Source organism: Penicillium canariense (assembly GCF_028826845.1).
Source record: "Penicillium canariense strain IBT 26290 chromosome Unknown utg000007l_segment0_segment0, whole genome shotgun sequence".
In the NCBI taxonomy this organism is placed as follows: Eukaryota; Fungi; Ascomycota; class Eurotiomycetes; order Eurotiales; family Aspergillaceae; genus Penicillium; species Penicillium canariense.
Window position 1 is genome coordinate 2,052,583 of NW_026622734.1, and position 13,036 is coordinate 2,065,618.

General features: G+C 53.7%; 6 protein-coding genes across 6 annotated transcripts; 4 read left to right on the forward strand and 2 right to left on the reverse strand.

Moving 5' to 3' along the window:
* Nucleotides 1-1,012: 1,012 nt before the first annotated feature.
* N7482_009760 (uncharacterized protein) lies at nt 1,013-1,807 on the forward strand (the record flags this gene model as incomplete). The annotated part of the gene is made up of 2 exons (XM_056691884.1): nt 1,013-1,547; nt 1,599-1,807. 2 exons carry the CDS (start codon nt 1,013-1,015, stop codon nt 1,805-1,807), a joined length of 744 nt encoding a protein of 247 aa, XP_056539590.1.
* Nucleotides 1,808-3,013: 1,206 nt separating this feature from the next.
* On the forward strand, nt 3,014-3,779 carry N7482_009761 (uncharacterized protein; the record flags this gene model as incomplete). Its single annotated transcript, XM_056691885.1, has 3 exons — nt 3,014-3,025; nt 3,093-3,540; nt 3,613-3,779. The coding sequence occupies 3 exons, from the start codon at nt 3,014-3,016 to the stop codon at nt 3,777-3,779; spliced, it is 627 nt and encodes a 208-aa protein (XP_056539591.1).
* A 489-nt stretch (nt 3,780-4,268) lies between these two features.
* chsA (chitin synthase I) lies at nt 4,269-7,223 on the reverse strand (the record flags this gene model as incomplete). The annotated part of the gene is made up of 4 exons (XM_056691886.1): nt 4,269-4,283; nt 4,338-4,856; nt 4,916-6,952; nt 7,032-7,223. 4 exons carry the CDS (start codon nt 7,221-7,223, stop codon nt 4,269-4,271), a joined length of 2,763 nt encoding a protein of 920 aa, XP_056539592.1.
* Nucleotides 7,224-8,589: 1,366 nt separating this feature from the next.
* On the forward strand, nt 8,590-9,267 carry ltpA (tyrosine protein phosphatase LTP1; the record flags this gene model as incomplete). Its single annotated transcript, XM_056691887.1, has 2 exons — nt 8,590-8,650; nt 8,729-9,267. The coding sequence occupies 2 exons, from the start codon at nt 8,590-8,592 to the stop codon at nt 9,265-9,267; spliced, it is 600 nt and encodes a 199-aa protein (XP_056539593.1).
* A 234-nt stretch (nt 9,268-9,501) lies between these two features.
* N7482_009764 (demethoxyubiquinone hydroxylase family protein) lies at nt 9,502-10,239 on the reverse strand (the record flags this gene model as incomplete). The annotated part of the gene is made up of 1 exon (XM_056691888.1): nt 9,502-10,239. One exon carries the CDS (start codon nt 10,237-10,239, stop codon nt 9,502-9,504), a length of 738 nt encoding a protein of 245 aa, XP_056539594.1.
* Nucleotides 10,240-10,682: 443 nt separating this feature from the next.
* Nucleotides 10,683-12,637, forward strand: N7482_009765 (RNA polymerase-associated protein; the record flags this gene model as incomplete). The annotated part of the gene is given in 4 exon segments (XM_056691889.1): nt 10,683-10,897; nt 10,964-11,569; nt 11,581-11,845; nt 11,900-12,637. The coding sequence occupies 4 exon segments, from the start codon at nt 10,683-10,685 to the stop codon at nt 12,635-12,637; spliced, it is 1,824 nt and encodes a 607-aa protein (XP_056539595.1).
* Between the last annotated feature and the right edge of the window lie 399 nt (nt 12,638-13,036).

The window sequence follows — 13,036 nt, forward strand, 5'->3', positions numbered from 1 at the left end:
GAAGATCGGCACTCGGCCACTTGCTAGATGGTCCGACTTGATTAAAGGTGAGGCCGATGCGGGGAAGGTTTTGGAGAAGGGGGCGTGCCTTCCCGAAGGGAAAAGACACCAGCCGGCCGTGCCACGGCGGTTGCACAGGCGTCGTACGGCGAAGACTTCAACGGTGTGCTTGTTTGCCCCATCCAACCACTCCCTCTTCCCGCGCGGTGTGCTGGTAGACCCTGAAGGCCTGGCGCAACAAGGGCCAAACCCGGGGCCGAGACACGGGAGGCGGGAGGTGGAGCGGACTCGCCTTGGGATGTGGGGGCGTCAGGGCCCGAACATGGGGAAGCAGGCGCGTTCAAGCTTGCCGTCGGAGATCGTCCGAGCCTCCCTCTGAGCAGTTGCCTGTTTGAGGAAATTGCTGCCCGTATAATGCGTGATGGTCTCTGCCCCTGTCACCGGGCAAGAGACGCGAAACAGGCATGTGTGATCGTGGTATGCAGAGGGTCCCGACCCACAAGGCGGTCGGCGGGGTTGACCTGCAGATGAGGCGTTGCGCCTACGGAGAAGTGCCATTCGCATCACACAGGTATACGTCCAAGTACCACAACCATCCATTGGAGTCCAGACAATGTTTCTCTGCGTATGCAGACCACCTCGATCACACCGCTAGATGGTGCGACAGCAGCCTGGGGCGCACTGCGCTCAATTGCGCGGATTACTAGAAAGCCCGACTCAAGCGACGCATGCTGACGAAATATTGCTTTCCATGGGTTGACTGTTCATTGCTTTCCAAGCACTCTGGTATCTGATGGGTAACCGCAAATATGCTCATCGGCCTAGAGCAAGTGGCCTGTTAATCATCGCGACTGCCATACAAACATCTCTGTGATTTCAGACTCGCTCTTCGATACATTACTTTATATTCCAGGCAAAGACTCTTTGGCTATTCCCTTTATCATCCCTTCCAATTACAGCTAGAGCATATCGTTACATTGGGAATCCTCCAATCAATATTAAGTCCTGCAAAATGGCATCTGGACCCCTCCGCATCGGCGTTCTCCTCGTCAGCTGCGTGCAACTGCTGGACCTCGCACCTTTGGACCTTCTATACATGGCGAGCCCAGCGTGGATTGAGGACATAGGCATGCCCAAGACTCTCGCTGACCTTGGCCGGCCCTGCGAGATTCACTACATCAGTCGCGATGGCCCGGATGCCCTGGCGCCAGTCACATCAGAACTGTCCATCCGTCTCACAAACTCACTGGACGACTCGGCCGTCGCACCTAGCAAGCTTGACATTCTCTTCCTGCCCGGACCCTCTCCCCGGCTCATGCCCCCGGCCGAAGAGTACCTGGACTTCGTTCGGAAGCACAACGCGGCGGGTGCGACCATCATGACCATCTGCACCGGAGCCCTAATCGCCGCACATGCCGGCATCACCAAGGGCAAGGTCGGCACATCACCTCGGTTTCTAATTTCCTACCTGAGAAAGAATTTCCCGGACACGAAGCTGTGGGATGATACGATGCGGGTTACGCACGATGGGAATCTCTGGATGTGCGGTATGTCTTGAACCATATGGACTTTCCCTTGCGCCAGCTGACTTCCTGTAGGCGGCATCACGAACGGCCACGACCTCGTGGCTGAGTATCTCCGTGAGAACTACCCAGTACCGCTGGTGAATACAGTCCTCGCTGCTGCGGATGTCGTCTCGCGTCCCCTCCAATACCAAACTACAGCAATTCGCGACTCGGCCTTTTTCATGTGGCAAATCATCAGGTCGATCCCCAGCTCGATTATCCGAATGTTGAGGGTTCATTGAAGGCGAGACCTTGGTACGTGGCAGTGACGTGGTGGCCCTAGGCTCTGAATAAAAGCGTGGATTGGTTCAGAACTTTTTCCTTTCAAAATTAGGGAGTTTTCAGAAATCATTACAGATTGCATGCTGTCTAATCACATTTGCACACCGATATGTAGGTTCCATGAACCCTCGTGTTGCCCGAATCTCCTTAGCTGAAGAGAGGGTCCATAAATGGAGGAATAGCTTGGTATTTTTAAATCACCTTTTGAATGGGGTGTGGTTAGAAGAGACATAGTAGAAAGGCATGAAGCGTGAATTGGCAAAGGCGACACTGCCTCCATGCTAGAAGAATTAAGCTCTCACGTCAGTATTTCCTCGCTGAATGGAATAAACTGCGACGCAAAAGCCCAATAAAAGAATAATAAGGGAGAGAAAAGTAGAGCTTGAGTCGCGTCGGGACTTTACAGGTGTACGTACCAGCCTTATTCCAACTACCAAATATGTGAATACGCTGCCTGATTTATATATCGAAAGAAGGCTTGGAATGCGTTAATTCACACAGGAGCCAGAAGGAAATGATGCCGTTGCTTTCATCCGGATGGTGAGACTTGTCATTCTAATTTGCTAGTTAGATTGCTAGCCCTGTCTTTGGTTCGCAGAAGAGTAATGCAACTCTAAAGATACATCTGATCTGCAAGAAAGTGAAGCCCCCACCGGCACCACCCTATCCTGACGCCCACGAAGCATCACAATTGCGCCCTTGGATATCCCGACATTCAGCTGATCGAATCACGCCGTGGGAAATGAAGCCTATCCACCCTTTAAGTAGTAAGTGGCCAGTCAATTACAGCCCCAATATCTGATTGCACAAAGTTGAGCTGGCGCGGCGTAAAAGCTTCCAGGTGCGACCCAGCCAGTAAGCAGCCCGTTGGTGGCTAGAGCTACGACGCCATGAATAATAAACTGTCCGGTCAACGAAGCTCAAGTTCAGCCTTGGACAGGTTCAAGGTGAGCCCCCGTAGTATCCACAAATGTACGGCTCATCAATCCAATCAGGTAGCTATAATGAACGTGTTGTATACCCGGAATTAGATCCTGTATAGAGGGCCGCATTGGGGGCCCGGCTTTATCAGGACGCTCGGACCAACGGGACCGCCATCTCCGCGGTATCTCCAGGAGACGATGCAGACAGCAACGTCCAGCTCCAGCCCCCACACCCTCGCCGCAATGGATCCAGACGTCAGTGTCCCCGAGCCCGCCCCTTCCGTCTTCAACTACGTCCTCTCCTTCCTTCTCGTCGGCGTAGCATGGGGCTTCACCACCCCCCTTTATTCGTCGCGCCGCCGCCGACTTCAACGCGCGACAAGAGAAGAAATCCGGCGCGGCTGCCGATCGCGGACAATCGCAGACCCAAGGGTCAGCACAATCGGGACTTGGGGGTGAGGATGAGGCGCAGGAGCTACTTTCCCAGGATGAGCAGGAGGCCGATGATGCTCGGAGGAGCAGCGGCAGTCGGCAGCGCCAGGAGACGGATGGTGCTCGTCAAGCTGCCGGTGAGGAACAGGAGGACAACTTGGACAATACACCTGCCGCTGCTTGGATGCATTCCTCGCCCAAGCAATCTTGGTTGCGGACGAGGGTCGTTTCGATCTTTTGGACGGTTGTGAACCTTCTTCGGACGCCGGCGTACTCCATTCCGCTGGTCATCAATCTGACGGGCAGTATCTGGTTCTTCCTGCTCGTTGGGAAACACGGTATGTTGTTACTTGTGACTCGTTCATCTGAGTGGCGCGTGCAGTATCATATGCTAACGTGTCGGCCGGCAGAGCTCTCCCTAACCGTGCCCCTTGCCAACTCAAGTGCATTCTTGTTCACGGTCCTCGGAGAATGGTACGTCGAGCGAAAGGTAATCGCCAAGGAGACGTGGGTGGGCCTAATCTTGGTGCTTGGTGGGATTGCGCTGTGCGTGCACTCGAAGAATCAGAGCGGTTGATTGGTAAATATCAGGTACTCATAGAAATGATTACATTGAAAGCTTCCCATTTCTACGTCTGGAAGCAAGGAATATTCAACGTGTCTATTCATCTATACCAGCACCATCCCACTCGCCTTGATAGATAGACAATAATGACAGAAGAAGAAGATCTAGCAAAAACAACTCATATCTACAGATGCCAACACGAATCCACCCCAGCCCTTCACCCATCCATGGGGCCCCAAGGCAAGTCGAAAGCAAATAACAAGATGACATACCAGCTATATGACCACCAGGCAAAGATAGAACTGGCGTTGGGTAGAGAGGTTCATCACACACATAGTACATTTCCATTTTCATGTCCAGGTTCCATTTTCCGTACCAGATCGGGCCCGCCGTGGTATCAAAACAGCACTCATTTCACCTCAAGGTGGGGATATATTGAAAATTACAAGATGGAAGCAAGGCTGAACGAAGCACAATAATCATGCTTGGGAAATGCGAAAATCAAACGCCGCGGAACTGCAAACCGTCAGACTAAATAAAGTGTAAGGGGGAAAGGGGAAAAGAACTCACCATCCGAGCCACCAAAAACCACATTGCGCCGCAGAACTTGAACATAGAAAGCCCGGCCACGGACCAGAGAACGACTTCCATGTAAATCAAGGACCGTTCGGTTTGAGTGGTATCCTGGTTGGTGCTGCTGGTAGAACTCGTGTTGTCGAAGGTCTCCAGCCCAGCGGCACTGAGGACAACTGCGCCGAGGGCAAAGTTGCAGAATACCCAGGCCAACACGACCGCACTTCGGAATCCCTTGTAGTAGTCGGCCTGGCGCTCCTCTTCTGAGACGTTTTTAACCTCCTTGGGAGGCTTGGTGGCAAACTTCACCAACTCAGCCTCATACTGGGCGTTCAAGTCGCCATCGTCCTGGGGAATGTTGACATCAACCTTGCCGCCGGGCTTCAAGTGCGCAGAAGGCAGCTTCTCAGCCTTGTCGTCACCTTTGGTACCCCATGTGATATCGTGGGTGTTACAGAAGGCGTAAATGTTGAGGACATTGATGTAAGTTGGGGTGAGGAGGATGTATTGGATAAACTAGAGGTAGTTGTTAGACTGATCGCACCGAAAGAAACGGATAGCAAAAGAGAGCATACCGAGGTGAACATGTGCCAGGGGTCCATGAAAATAAACGAGGCAACAAACCACATGACGTAGGTCGAACCGAGTGACACGATGATCGAGAAGAACGTCTTGTTGGTGAATAGCTCGCTGACCGAGAAGCTGTTTTCTTTCACCTCCGTCTGGATAGACTTGACCGTGACGAACACAGCCGCGAAGGAGAGATACAACATAATGAAAATCCAGAAGTACACCATGGTCATGTAGAACTTGTTCGAACCACCAGGGCGGTTACCCAGCGCGAGCACGAAACAGGTGACCAGTGTGGCAAGATATAGCCATTCAAAGACGATGCCGAGAATCTTACCCGCAGTACCCAAAAGCTCATCACTTCCCAGGTACGTGGTAAGAATGTGAAAGACCAGGAAGAAATTTCCAATTCCAAACCACGCAAAGATCATCGCAATCGTTTGGTAGATAAACTCGATCATCAACATGAACTTGCGGAGGAAGCTGTGGTCACTGCGGAAAATCTGGTAGAAATGGGTGATGGCGTAGACGGCAGCGAAGAAACTGCCGTTCAGCCAACGACGACGCTGCAGAATGAACTCGGCCATTTGGTCGGGCACGTCAGTTTCACCGGTCGAGGACTTGACGTACTGCAGGAGCCAGCGGCACTTGCGTTTGGAGACAATCTCGAAACAGAGAATACGATCTTCGGCCAGATACATGTTGGCAGTGAAAATACCGGCATTGGCGCCGTGCATCTTTTCTCCCAAGAAGTATCGTTCGAGGGGACCCTGTCCGTTCTTATCGTTTTGCAGCGCAACAAAACGATAGGCAGAGAAAGCACCGGGCAACACAGAAATGAAACCGAAGGCCGACTCAAGAGGCTTATCAAGAATGTTGCTCAGCTTGTACTCGAAGTTCTGACCAGCCACCAGCGGGTTCAGCAGCTTCTTGCCGTGCGAAAGCATGACCTTGATCTCTCCGCAAGCCCCACCGCACATAGGCTCCACATCGAATGCCTTCCACAGGAGATAGATCGAGTCTCTGCCGGGCTTGGTACCAGCATCCAAAAGCACACAAATGTTGGGGTCCAACACGCGACCAAAGGCCTGGAAGAACCAACGGTGGGAGTTGATCTTTTTCTGATTCTTTTCCTTCAAACAGAAGATCATCTGCACAGGAGGTCCCGAGCGCGGCTTCAGGTGAACCTGGGTACCCTTGACCTCCAATCCAACCTGGGTGGTGTATTCGTAAATGTGTGCCGTCACGTCCTTTCCGTTGACCTGCTGCTTGGCAATTCCGTCCTGGTACACACCCAAACCAGCAAGCACAGCGCGAGTCCGTGGGTTGATCTTTGCACGACCATCGCTAATGACGCAAACCACAATCTTTTTCCACGCATCCTTGCCCCAGGTCTTGCTGCTGGTGCGCGAGCACATGTAGTCAATGTTCTTAAATACACCGGACATTGTCCGCGCGAACAAGAAGTCATCCTCGTTGTACATGGTCACAACGATGAAAAGCTCAGTGTGACGCGGCTTGGCGAATAATTTCTGGCGCAGCGTAAACCGCTCTTCGAAGAAGTCCGCAGGATCACAAGTCGCGGCCGAATAACGCATGTGGGTAAATTCGTCACGACCAGGGGGTTCGGCGTGCGGCACCTGGCTGAGAAGTTTCGGAGCAATTGGGCAATCGAGGACGAGATTGCCATTGAACAACTGGACTTCCTTGACCGTCTTCCACCGCTTGATGGGTGCCGGGCTGGGGGTAGGTCGCGGCTCATCCTGGTACTCTGCGCTGTACGGGTCTGGCCCGAAGGGGTTCTCGTCTTGCTGCAGCATGGGGACATTATCGTCGAAAGGAGTATGGCCACCTTCGGGGTACTGGCCTAGGTCGTAATCATCATGGGGCGTGGCCGACGGCTGATAAGGTTGTGTATAGTATGCGTCATGGTGGGCTTCGGGATCAACCGCGTAGTCTTGATAGCCATAGGGTTGGGAACCAGCGTGTCCTTCGTAGGCATCATGGTGGCCGTAGGAGTTGTGAACATTCTCGACGGAATACTATTGATCGATCAGGTGTTAGAAGGGTCCCCTAATCCCCCGGTCGCATATTTGCGCGCATAGATAAAGCTCCACTCACTGTAGGTTGCTCGGCAAGGCGATCGCTCGAGGGCATGGGCAAGTGGCTCGTTTGTCCATATGGATTATCGTGGAGTTGGTAGGTGTCCAACGGTCGTGCTGGGGACGGTGTAGGGTTGGGATAGTTGTTCATTTGATGAGGATCCATCATCGGCGAACGATTCTCGTCCCCGAAGGGGTCTGGAGTGCGCATGTGTCAGTTCCTTCGATTCCAGCAGTGCTCCAGCGCACACTATTTTCCAGTGCCAATGCCGTGATCTCCAGCCGCGCGACAATCCTGTACTATCAATGGCCAGCACCACAGTACAAGCTCAGTCTTTGGTGCAACGCGCACTATGTAGCTGCAGAGAGGAGATGGAAGAAATAGGAGGAGAACTAACCAACGCGGTTATACGCCATGGCGCCTAACACCTTAGTCTCGGGTTTGAGATCAGCAAAAAGATCCCGCCCCTAAGGCTACTAGCAGGGGGGAGGCGTGGTCGTCAGCTGGTGATTGCGCCAGGAGGGCCAAGTGGAAAGGCCAATGTCAAGTGGTGAATGGCTAGTCTGAGCGACGGACCCAAACTCTCGGCGTCGTTTCAGGATGGACGGTAGTCCCAAGCGAGATTGATGAGAGGACCAGACCTAGAGGACGACGTAGGACCTTTGTCGCACGATAGGATAGGAAGAGAAGGGTAGAAGAAGAGGTGAAATGCCGGGACGAAAAGATCCCCCTCTTGTTTGGTGTTTACGATGCCTTGTAGGCTGATCGCAACGATGACGGTGGAGTAGGAGGCAGACGAATAGGCGGTCTTGCGCAGACCCGCACTGCCTAGTGGATAACGCCGAGTTGCAACTGATTAGGTGGCTCGTATAGGCGATATTGAAGCGCGAAAGCACGAAAGAAAAAAAGGGAAAAACCAAGGGTGCTGTAGGGCCCTTGCAAAAATGCGAATTCCAAGCAGGATAGGGATCATGAATCCTGAAACACCCACGATCCACGGGTTGCAGAGTGGTGAGTAGCGGGCCTTGGCCCCATCTGCACTCATCACAGGACCCCCACCGGACATCACTGGGCCAACGGAAAGCACGGACGCCGCACTCGCCACGGTTCGTGGGCTGCGCCCCTGGTGGTGGCGGGGCCGTACCCCCTCGCTATGTGCATTGCAGATTCTGAGTTACTTCTTTTTTTAGTTCGGAGTAAGCCTAGTTGGTCAACTTGTTGGTCCGTAGGCTAAAGAATAGAGAACGTCGCTGCCTGTCTAGCAACGTCACTGTCTCACATCCTATGAATAGATTGTACCCCGGATTCTGCTAAGTCTAACGCGTTCATATTGATTGAGTTTGAATAATCAAACCATTGAATGATTAATTGGTCCTGGCAAGGGCACGAATCGCAGAGAGCCGGGGAATCGCAAGGCAAAGAGATTAGGGTTGGGCCTATCGATAACCGCCCCGCCGACACCCCCCTTCAGCTACCGCATAGCCACACAGCCTCATCGACTGACTGCGACAAGTATTGCTCCGGGCAATCTTCGATTCCGACCACCCCCCTCCAAGATTTCAATTAGCCTCCAATCATGTCCGCCAAATCCACCGGACGCCCCGTCAGCGTCCTATTTGTCTGCCTGGGCAACATCTGTATGTAATACTGCCGCGCTTTCCCGCCAAGCCTGTCCCGGTCTGCTTTCGTGTCTGCTGACGCGGTAAATCTCCCAGGTCGATCTCCGATGGCCGAAGGCGTCTTCCGGAATGTCGCCGATGCCCATTCCATCATCGGCGATATCGACTCCGCTGGCACGGGTGCCTACCACAGCGGCGAAGGTCCCGACAGCCGGACCATGTCCACCCTGCGCCGCCATGGCATCACCACCTATGATCATGCCGCTCGTAAGGTCACCAAGGACGACTTCCTGAAGTTCGACTATCTGCTCGCTATGGACAAGCACAACCTGCGGGATCTGCTGGACGTGCGAGAATCGGTCATCGCGTCGCTGCGCCGCAACCCCAAGTCTGCCGCGAAGAACACTCGGGCGGCATCTGAGACAGCCCTTGGCACACAGGGAGAGAATGCAAAGGTCGCAGAGGTGCGCCTGTTTGGTGACTTTGGGAAAGGCGGAAAGCTGCACGATCGCGTCGGCGGCGGCGAGGTCGTGCAGGACCCCTACTACGGCGGTGCAAACGGCTTCGAGGAGGTCTACCAGCAGGTCGTGAGATTCTCACAAGGTTTTATCGACTATCTCGAGAGCCAGGAATAAGGCGTGGAAGGTGCGAACTGTTTCTACAATGATACCCTGCTGTTTGAAGGACGAAACGCTTTCTTATGAAAAATAATGACTGGACTACAAGGTGGGAAGTAGACTCTCAGAAGAGAATCTTAGACACTGAATATGCGAATTAACATCGGGTGTACACTTATGATACAGTTATATAGCACACAATATACAGATTCCGATCAGCCACTGGCGCATCAAAGAAGTGAAGCCTCCTAATTAAACCTTCTCACTAATCTTGATGGCAGTTCTGCAACCCAGACGAATAGCGTCCACCAATGGATCATATGGCTTGGCCTCCTTGGAGTCATTAGCCACAGCGTGATCCAGATGTTCCAGCTCCTCATCACGAATCCTCCGGAAGGTTGCCAGCATCTCCTTGAGTTCCTCATCAAGCTCCTCCCCTCGGCGCTCGGCATCCGCCTCCCACATCAAGATCTCCCTCACTTGTTCGTTGTAATGTGACCCAATCTCGGTTTCCACTGCTTCGGTGCATGCCATCGCCGCCTCGCGACCCAGGGCTGCGGTCGACCATCCCAAGAATGTGGCTGCGACCTCCCATATCGGGTACATCGCAGTCGGGCGGATTTCATGCTTAGCCACAAGATTGTTGAAGACCTTCAGGTGGCCTGCTTCTTGGTCGTACATGTGCTTCATCAAGGGTCGAAGGTGTGGGTAGGAGCGAACCACCTGCGGGCTCTGAGCCTTGTAGATCAGGGTCGCAGCGAGTTCACCAGCTTGATTGACGCGCAGTGCACTGTCCAAGAATTCGCGCTGCTTTCTGCTGAGGACATATCGCGGTTTCGGGGCTCCGGTAGACCCGCTGCTGGACGCTTGTCGCCGTTGCGACCGGAGGGCCGTCGGGGCAAGGAAGTCAAGGTAAATCGGTGACGTAAAACGGCTTGGGCGTCGGCATTGTGCCAGAGCATATCTTCGTAGTGTAGGAATGGCCTCCATTGTCTGTAGCTCGCAGCGTTGCTCGGAGTTGTTGAGATCCAAGTCTCAGGCCACCGGGCAAAGTGGTCTTGGCGCCAGCCGCGCGCTTGCGGTCTTGGCGTCTGGACGTCATGAACTCAAGGCAAAGGCTAACTTGCGACGAACATCTACGCCCTCCGCCAATACCTTCACCTCCCCGTTCGTTGCCGTCTGTACAGTGTGTCTGTTGGTGCTGGGGACTCTGTCTCGACTAGCATAAAGGCCTCAGCTGTGGAATTTGATACCACTACCTGGGGATCCTTGAATATTTGCGACTCCTCGTCAGAAGGGATTTCGCCTGCTTGAGCAGGTCCCTCCGAAGGCAACAGGGTCATCTCTATTGGAGAGAACTACCTGCAGCGCTCTTTGTGCCTATTATATACCACCTGATCGGTGAATTGGTATAACGTCGTGCGGCATTCATAATGGCGGACGATTTGGATGCGGAGCTGCTGGCTCTGGCTGGTGACTCGGAAGAGGAACACTCACCACCCCCTCAGAAAGATGAATCACTAGAACCCTCTGCCTCCCCTCACTCACCAGATCGTGATCAATCACCGGAAACAATGGGTCGCAAAGGAACCGCGAAGCCTGCTCGCCGGGGCAAGAAGCCTAGGAGAGATGAAGAGGACGGTGAAGTGTGAGTTGTCTACCGCTATGACTAGGCCCAAGACGATACATTTACTGACACTGTCTCACACTACAGGTCCGAAGCTGACTCCCAAGACTCTCTCCAGTCTGCTCCTATGTCCGAGTCTGACTCTGAAGCTGGAGATGCCTCCGACGACGAGGACCGCCCCATCTTTCCTTACGACAAGCTCTACTACTCTGCAAAGGAAAAGCAAGAAATCATGGCAATGCCAGAGATTCAACGGGAAGAGCTGCTCTCCGAGCGTGCCCAGCAAGTGGATCGGCACAACCAGGACTTGGCTCTGCGCCGACTGCTAGCCTCGCGTGAGCGTGAGGAAGCGCGTGCTGCCGCCAAACAGGCCAAGCGCAAGGCGGGTTCCGCCGGCCTCGATGATACTCAGCGCAAGAGTTCCCGACAGAAGACGACTCTGGGCGGCCGCAAAGTGGGAGAAACCTCTGGCGCTATTGAGGCCTACAAGCGCCAGCGCGAGCAGAAGGGTAAGCGGGATGAACTCCGCCGCCGAGATACCACCCAGGCGCGCCGCCGATCACGCTCTCAGGGTTCCGATATTTCCGATGAGGATGCAGAGGTTGAGAGTGACCTGGATCTGGATGATCGCCGCTCTCCTTCGATCCCCAAAGATGACCCCCCGCCGACCTTCGCGACGTTCAGCGCGCTCGTGTCGGTCGCAGCAACTTTGCGGAGGTTTGCTTCTACCCTGGATTCGACGATGCCATTACTGGCTGCTACGCACGTGTCAACATCGGGCCCAACATGGAGACTGGCCAGAACGAGTACCGCCTTTGCTTGATTCAGGGATTCAGCAAGGGCAAGCCCTATGCGATGGAGGCCAAGAATGGCCGTCCTTTCGTTACCGACCAGTATGCTAAGTTAGCGCACGGGAAGGCCGTACGGGAATTCCCGTTCATTGCTTGCTCCGACTCTCCTATCACCGAAGTAAGTCGGCCCTACACAGAGGATGACAATTCCGGAGGCTAACTGATTATGCAGGCCGAATATAGCCGTTACCGCAAGACCATGGCAGTTGAAGACTGCAAGATGGCCACACAGAACAAGCTGGCGTCCAAGGTTGCGGACATCAACCGTCTTATCAACCACCAGTTTACCGCTGAGGAGCTGAGCCACAAGTTGCGTAAGCAGGGTGCCCTGGACGCCAAGTCGGACATCCTTCGACGCGCCGATCTCGAGCGCGACCTGAAGTTCGCCAGAGCCAACGGCAACACGGAGGAGGCTGAGAGGCTTCAGCAGGAACTGGATTCGACGATGAACCTCAACCTGTCCTGGGGGACGTCCCTTCTCAAGCCGCAGCCAGCCTCGGACAAGAAGCTCTCCGAAGCCGAGCGAGTCCACCAAATCAACCTTCGCAATCAGAAACTCAATTACGAGAACGTTCGGCGTGCCCAGCTCGAGGAGCGCAAAGTTGCTCGCAAGGCGGCCGCCGCCGTCGCTCGCGGCGAGGCTACTGCAGATCCCTTTATGCGTGTTCGCACTATTGCCAAGACACACCATGACGTCTCCGACAAGCCCAAGGATGCTAAGGCTGCTGATGATATCCTGACTGAAACACCCAAAGACTCACCAAAGACTGGCACCGATAGTCCTTCGCAAGCGGCGACGTCCTCTGGCGTCACACCCAAGAAGCCCAAGAGCGGGTTTATGATCAGCTATCGCAACACCGATGACGAGAACATCGCTGCCCTGGACATGGATATCGACATTGATATCTAGAGGGCCTGCCTTTCTCGTCTTATTTCGTCTAATAGAGCCGTGCTTTCCGCCACAGACTCTGAACCGGAGGCTGTAGTGGTTATTTACTCATCGGAGGATCGTTCTAGCGGCGGACACGATGATGAGCCGTGGGTCTTTTTACTCTTGTACTTCTGTCTTTTCTATACAGGAATCGGCGCAGGATCTTTGCGGCGTCTCTCCTGAAAATCTTTATGGGACAAACAATCTGTATTATGAGCACAATGGAAATGGGGCATAGTAGCACAGACTCAGAATACAATCAACTTGTTAATAGAAGTCATTGCTTTACCTCAGGCCTGTAAATTATCTGGCCTCCTTTTGGCCAACAAATGGATGAAGTCATCGTCATTCTCTTTGTTGCTAACTTCAACCCCGTCC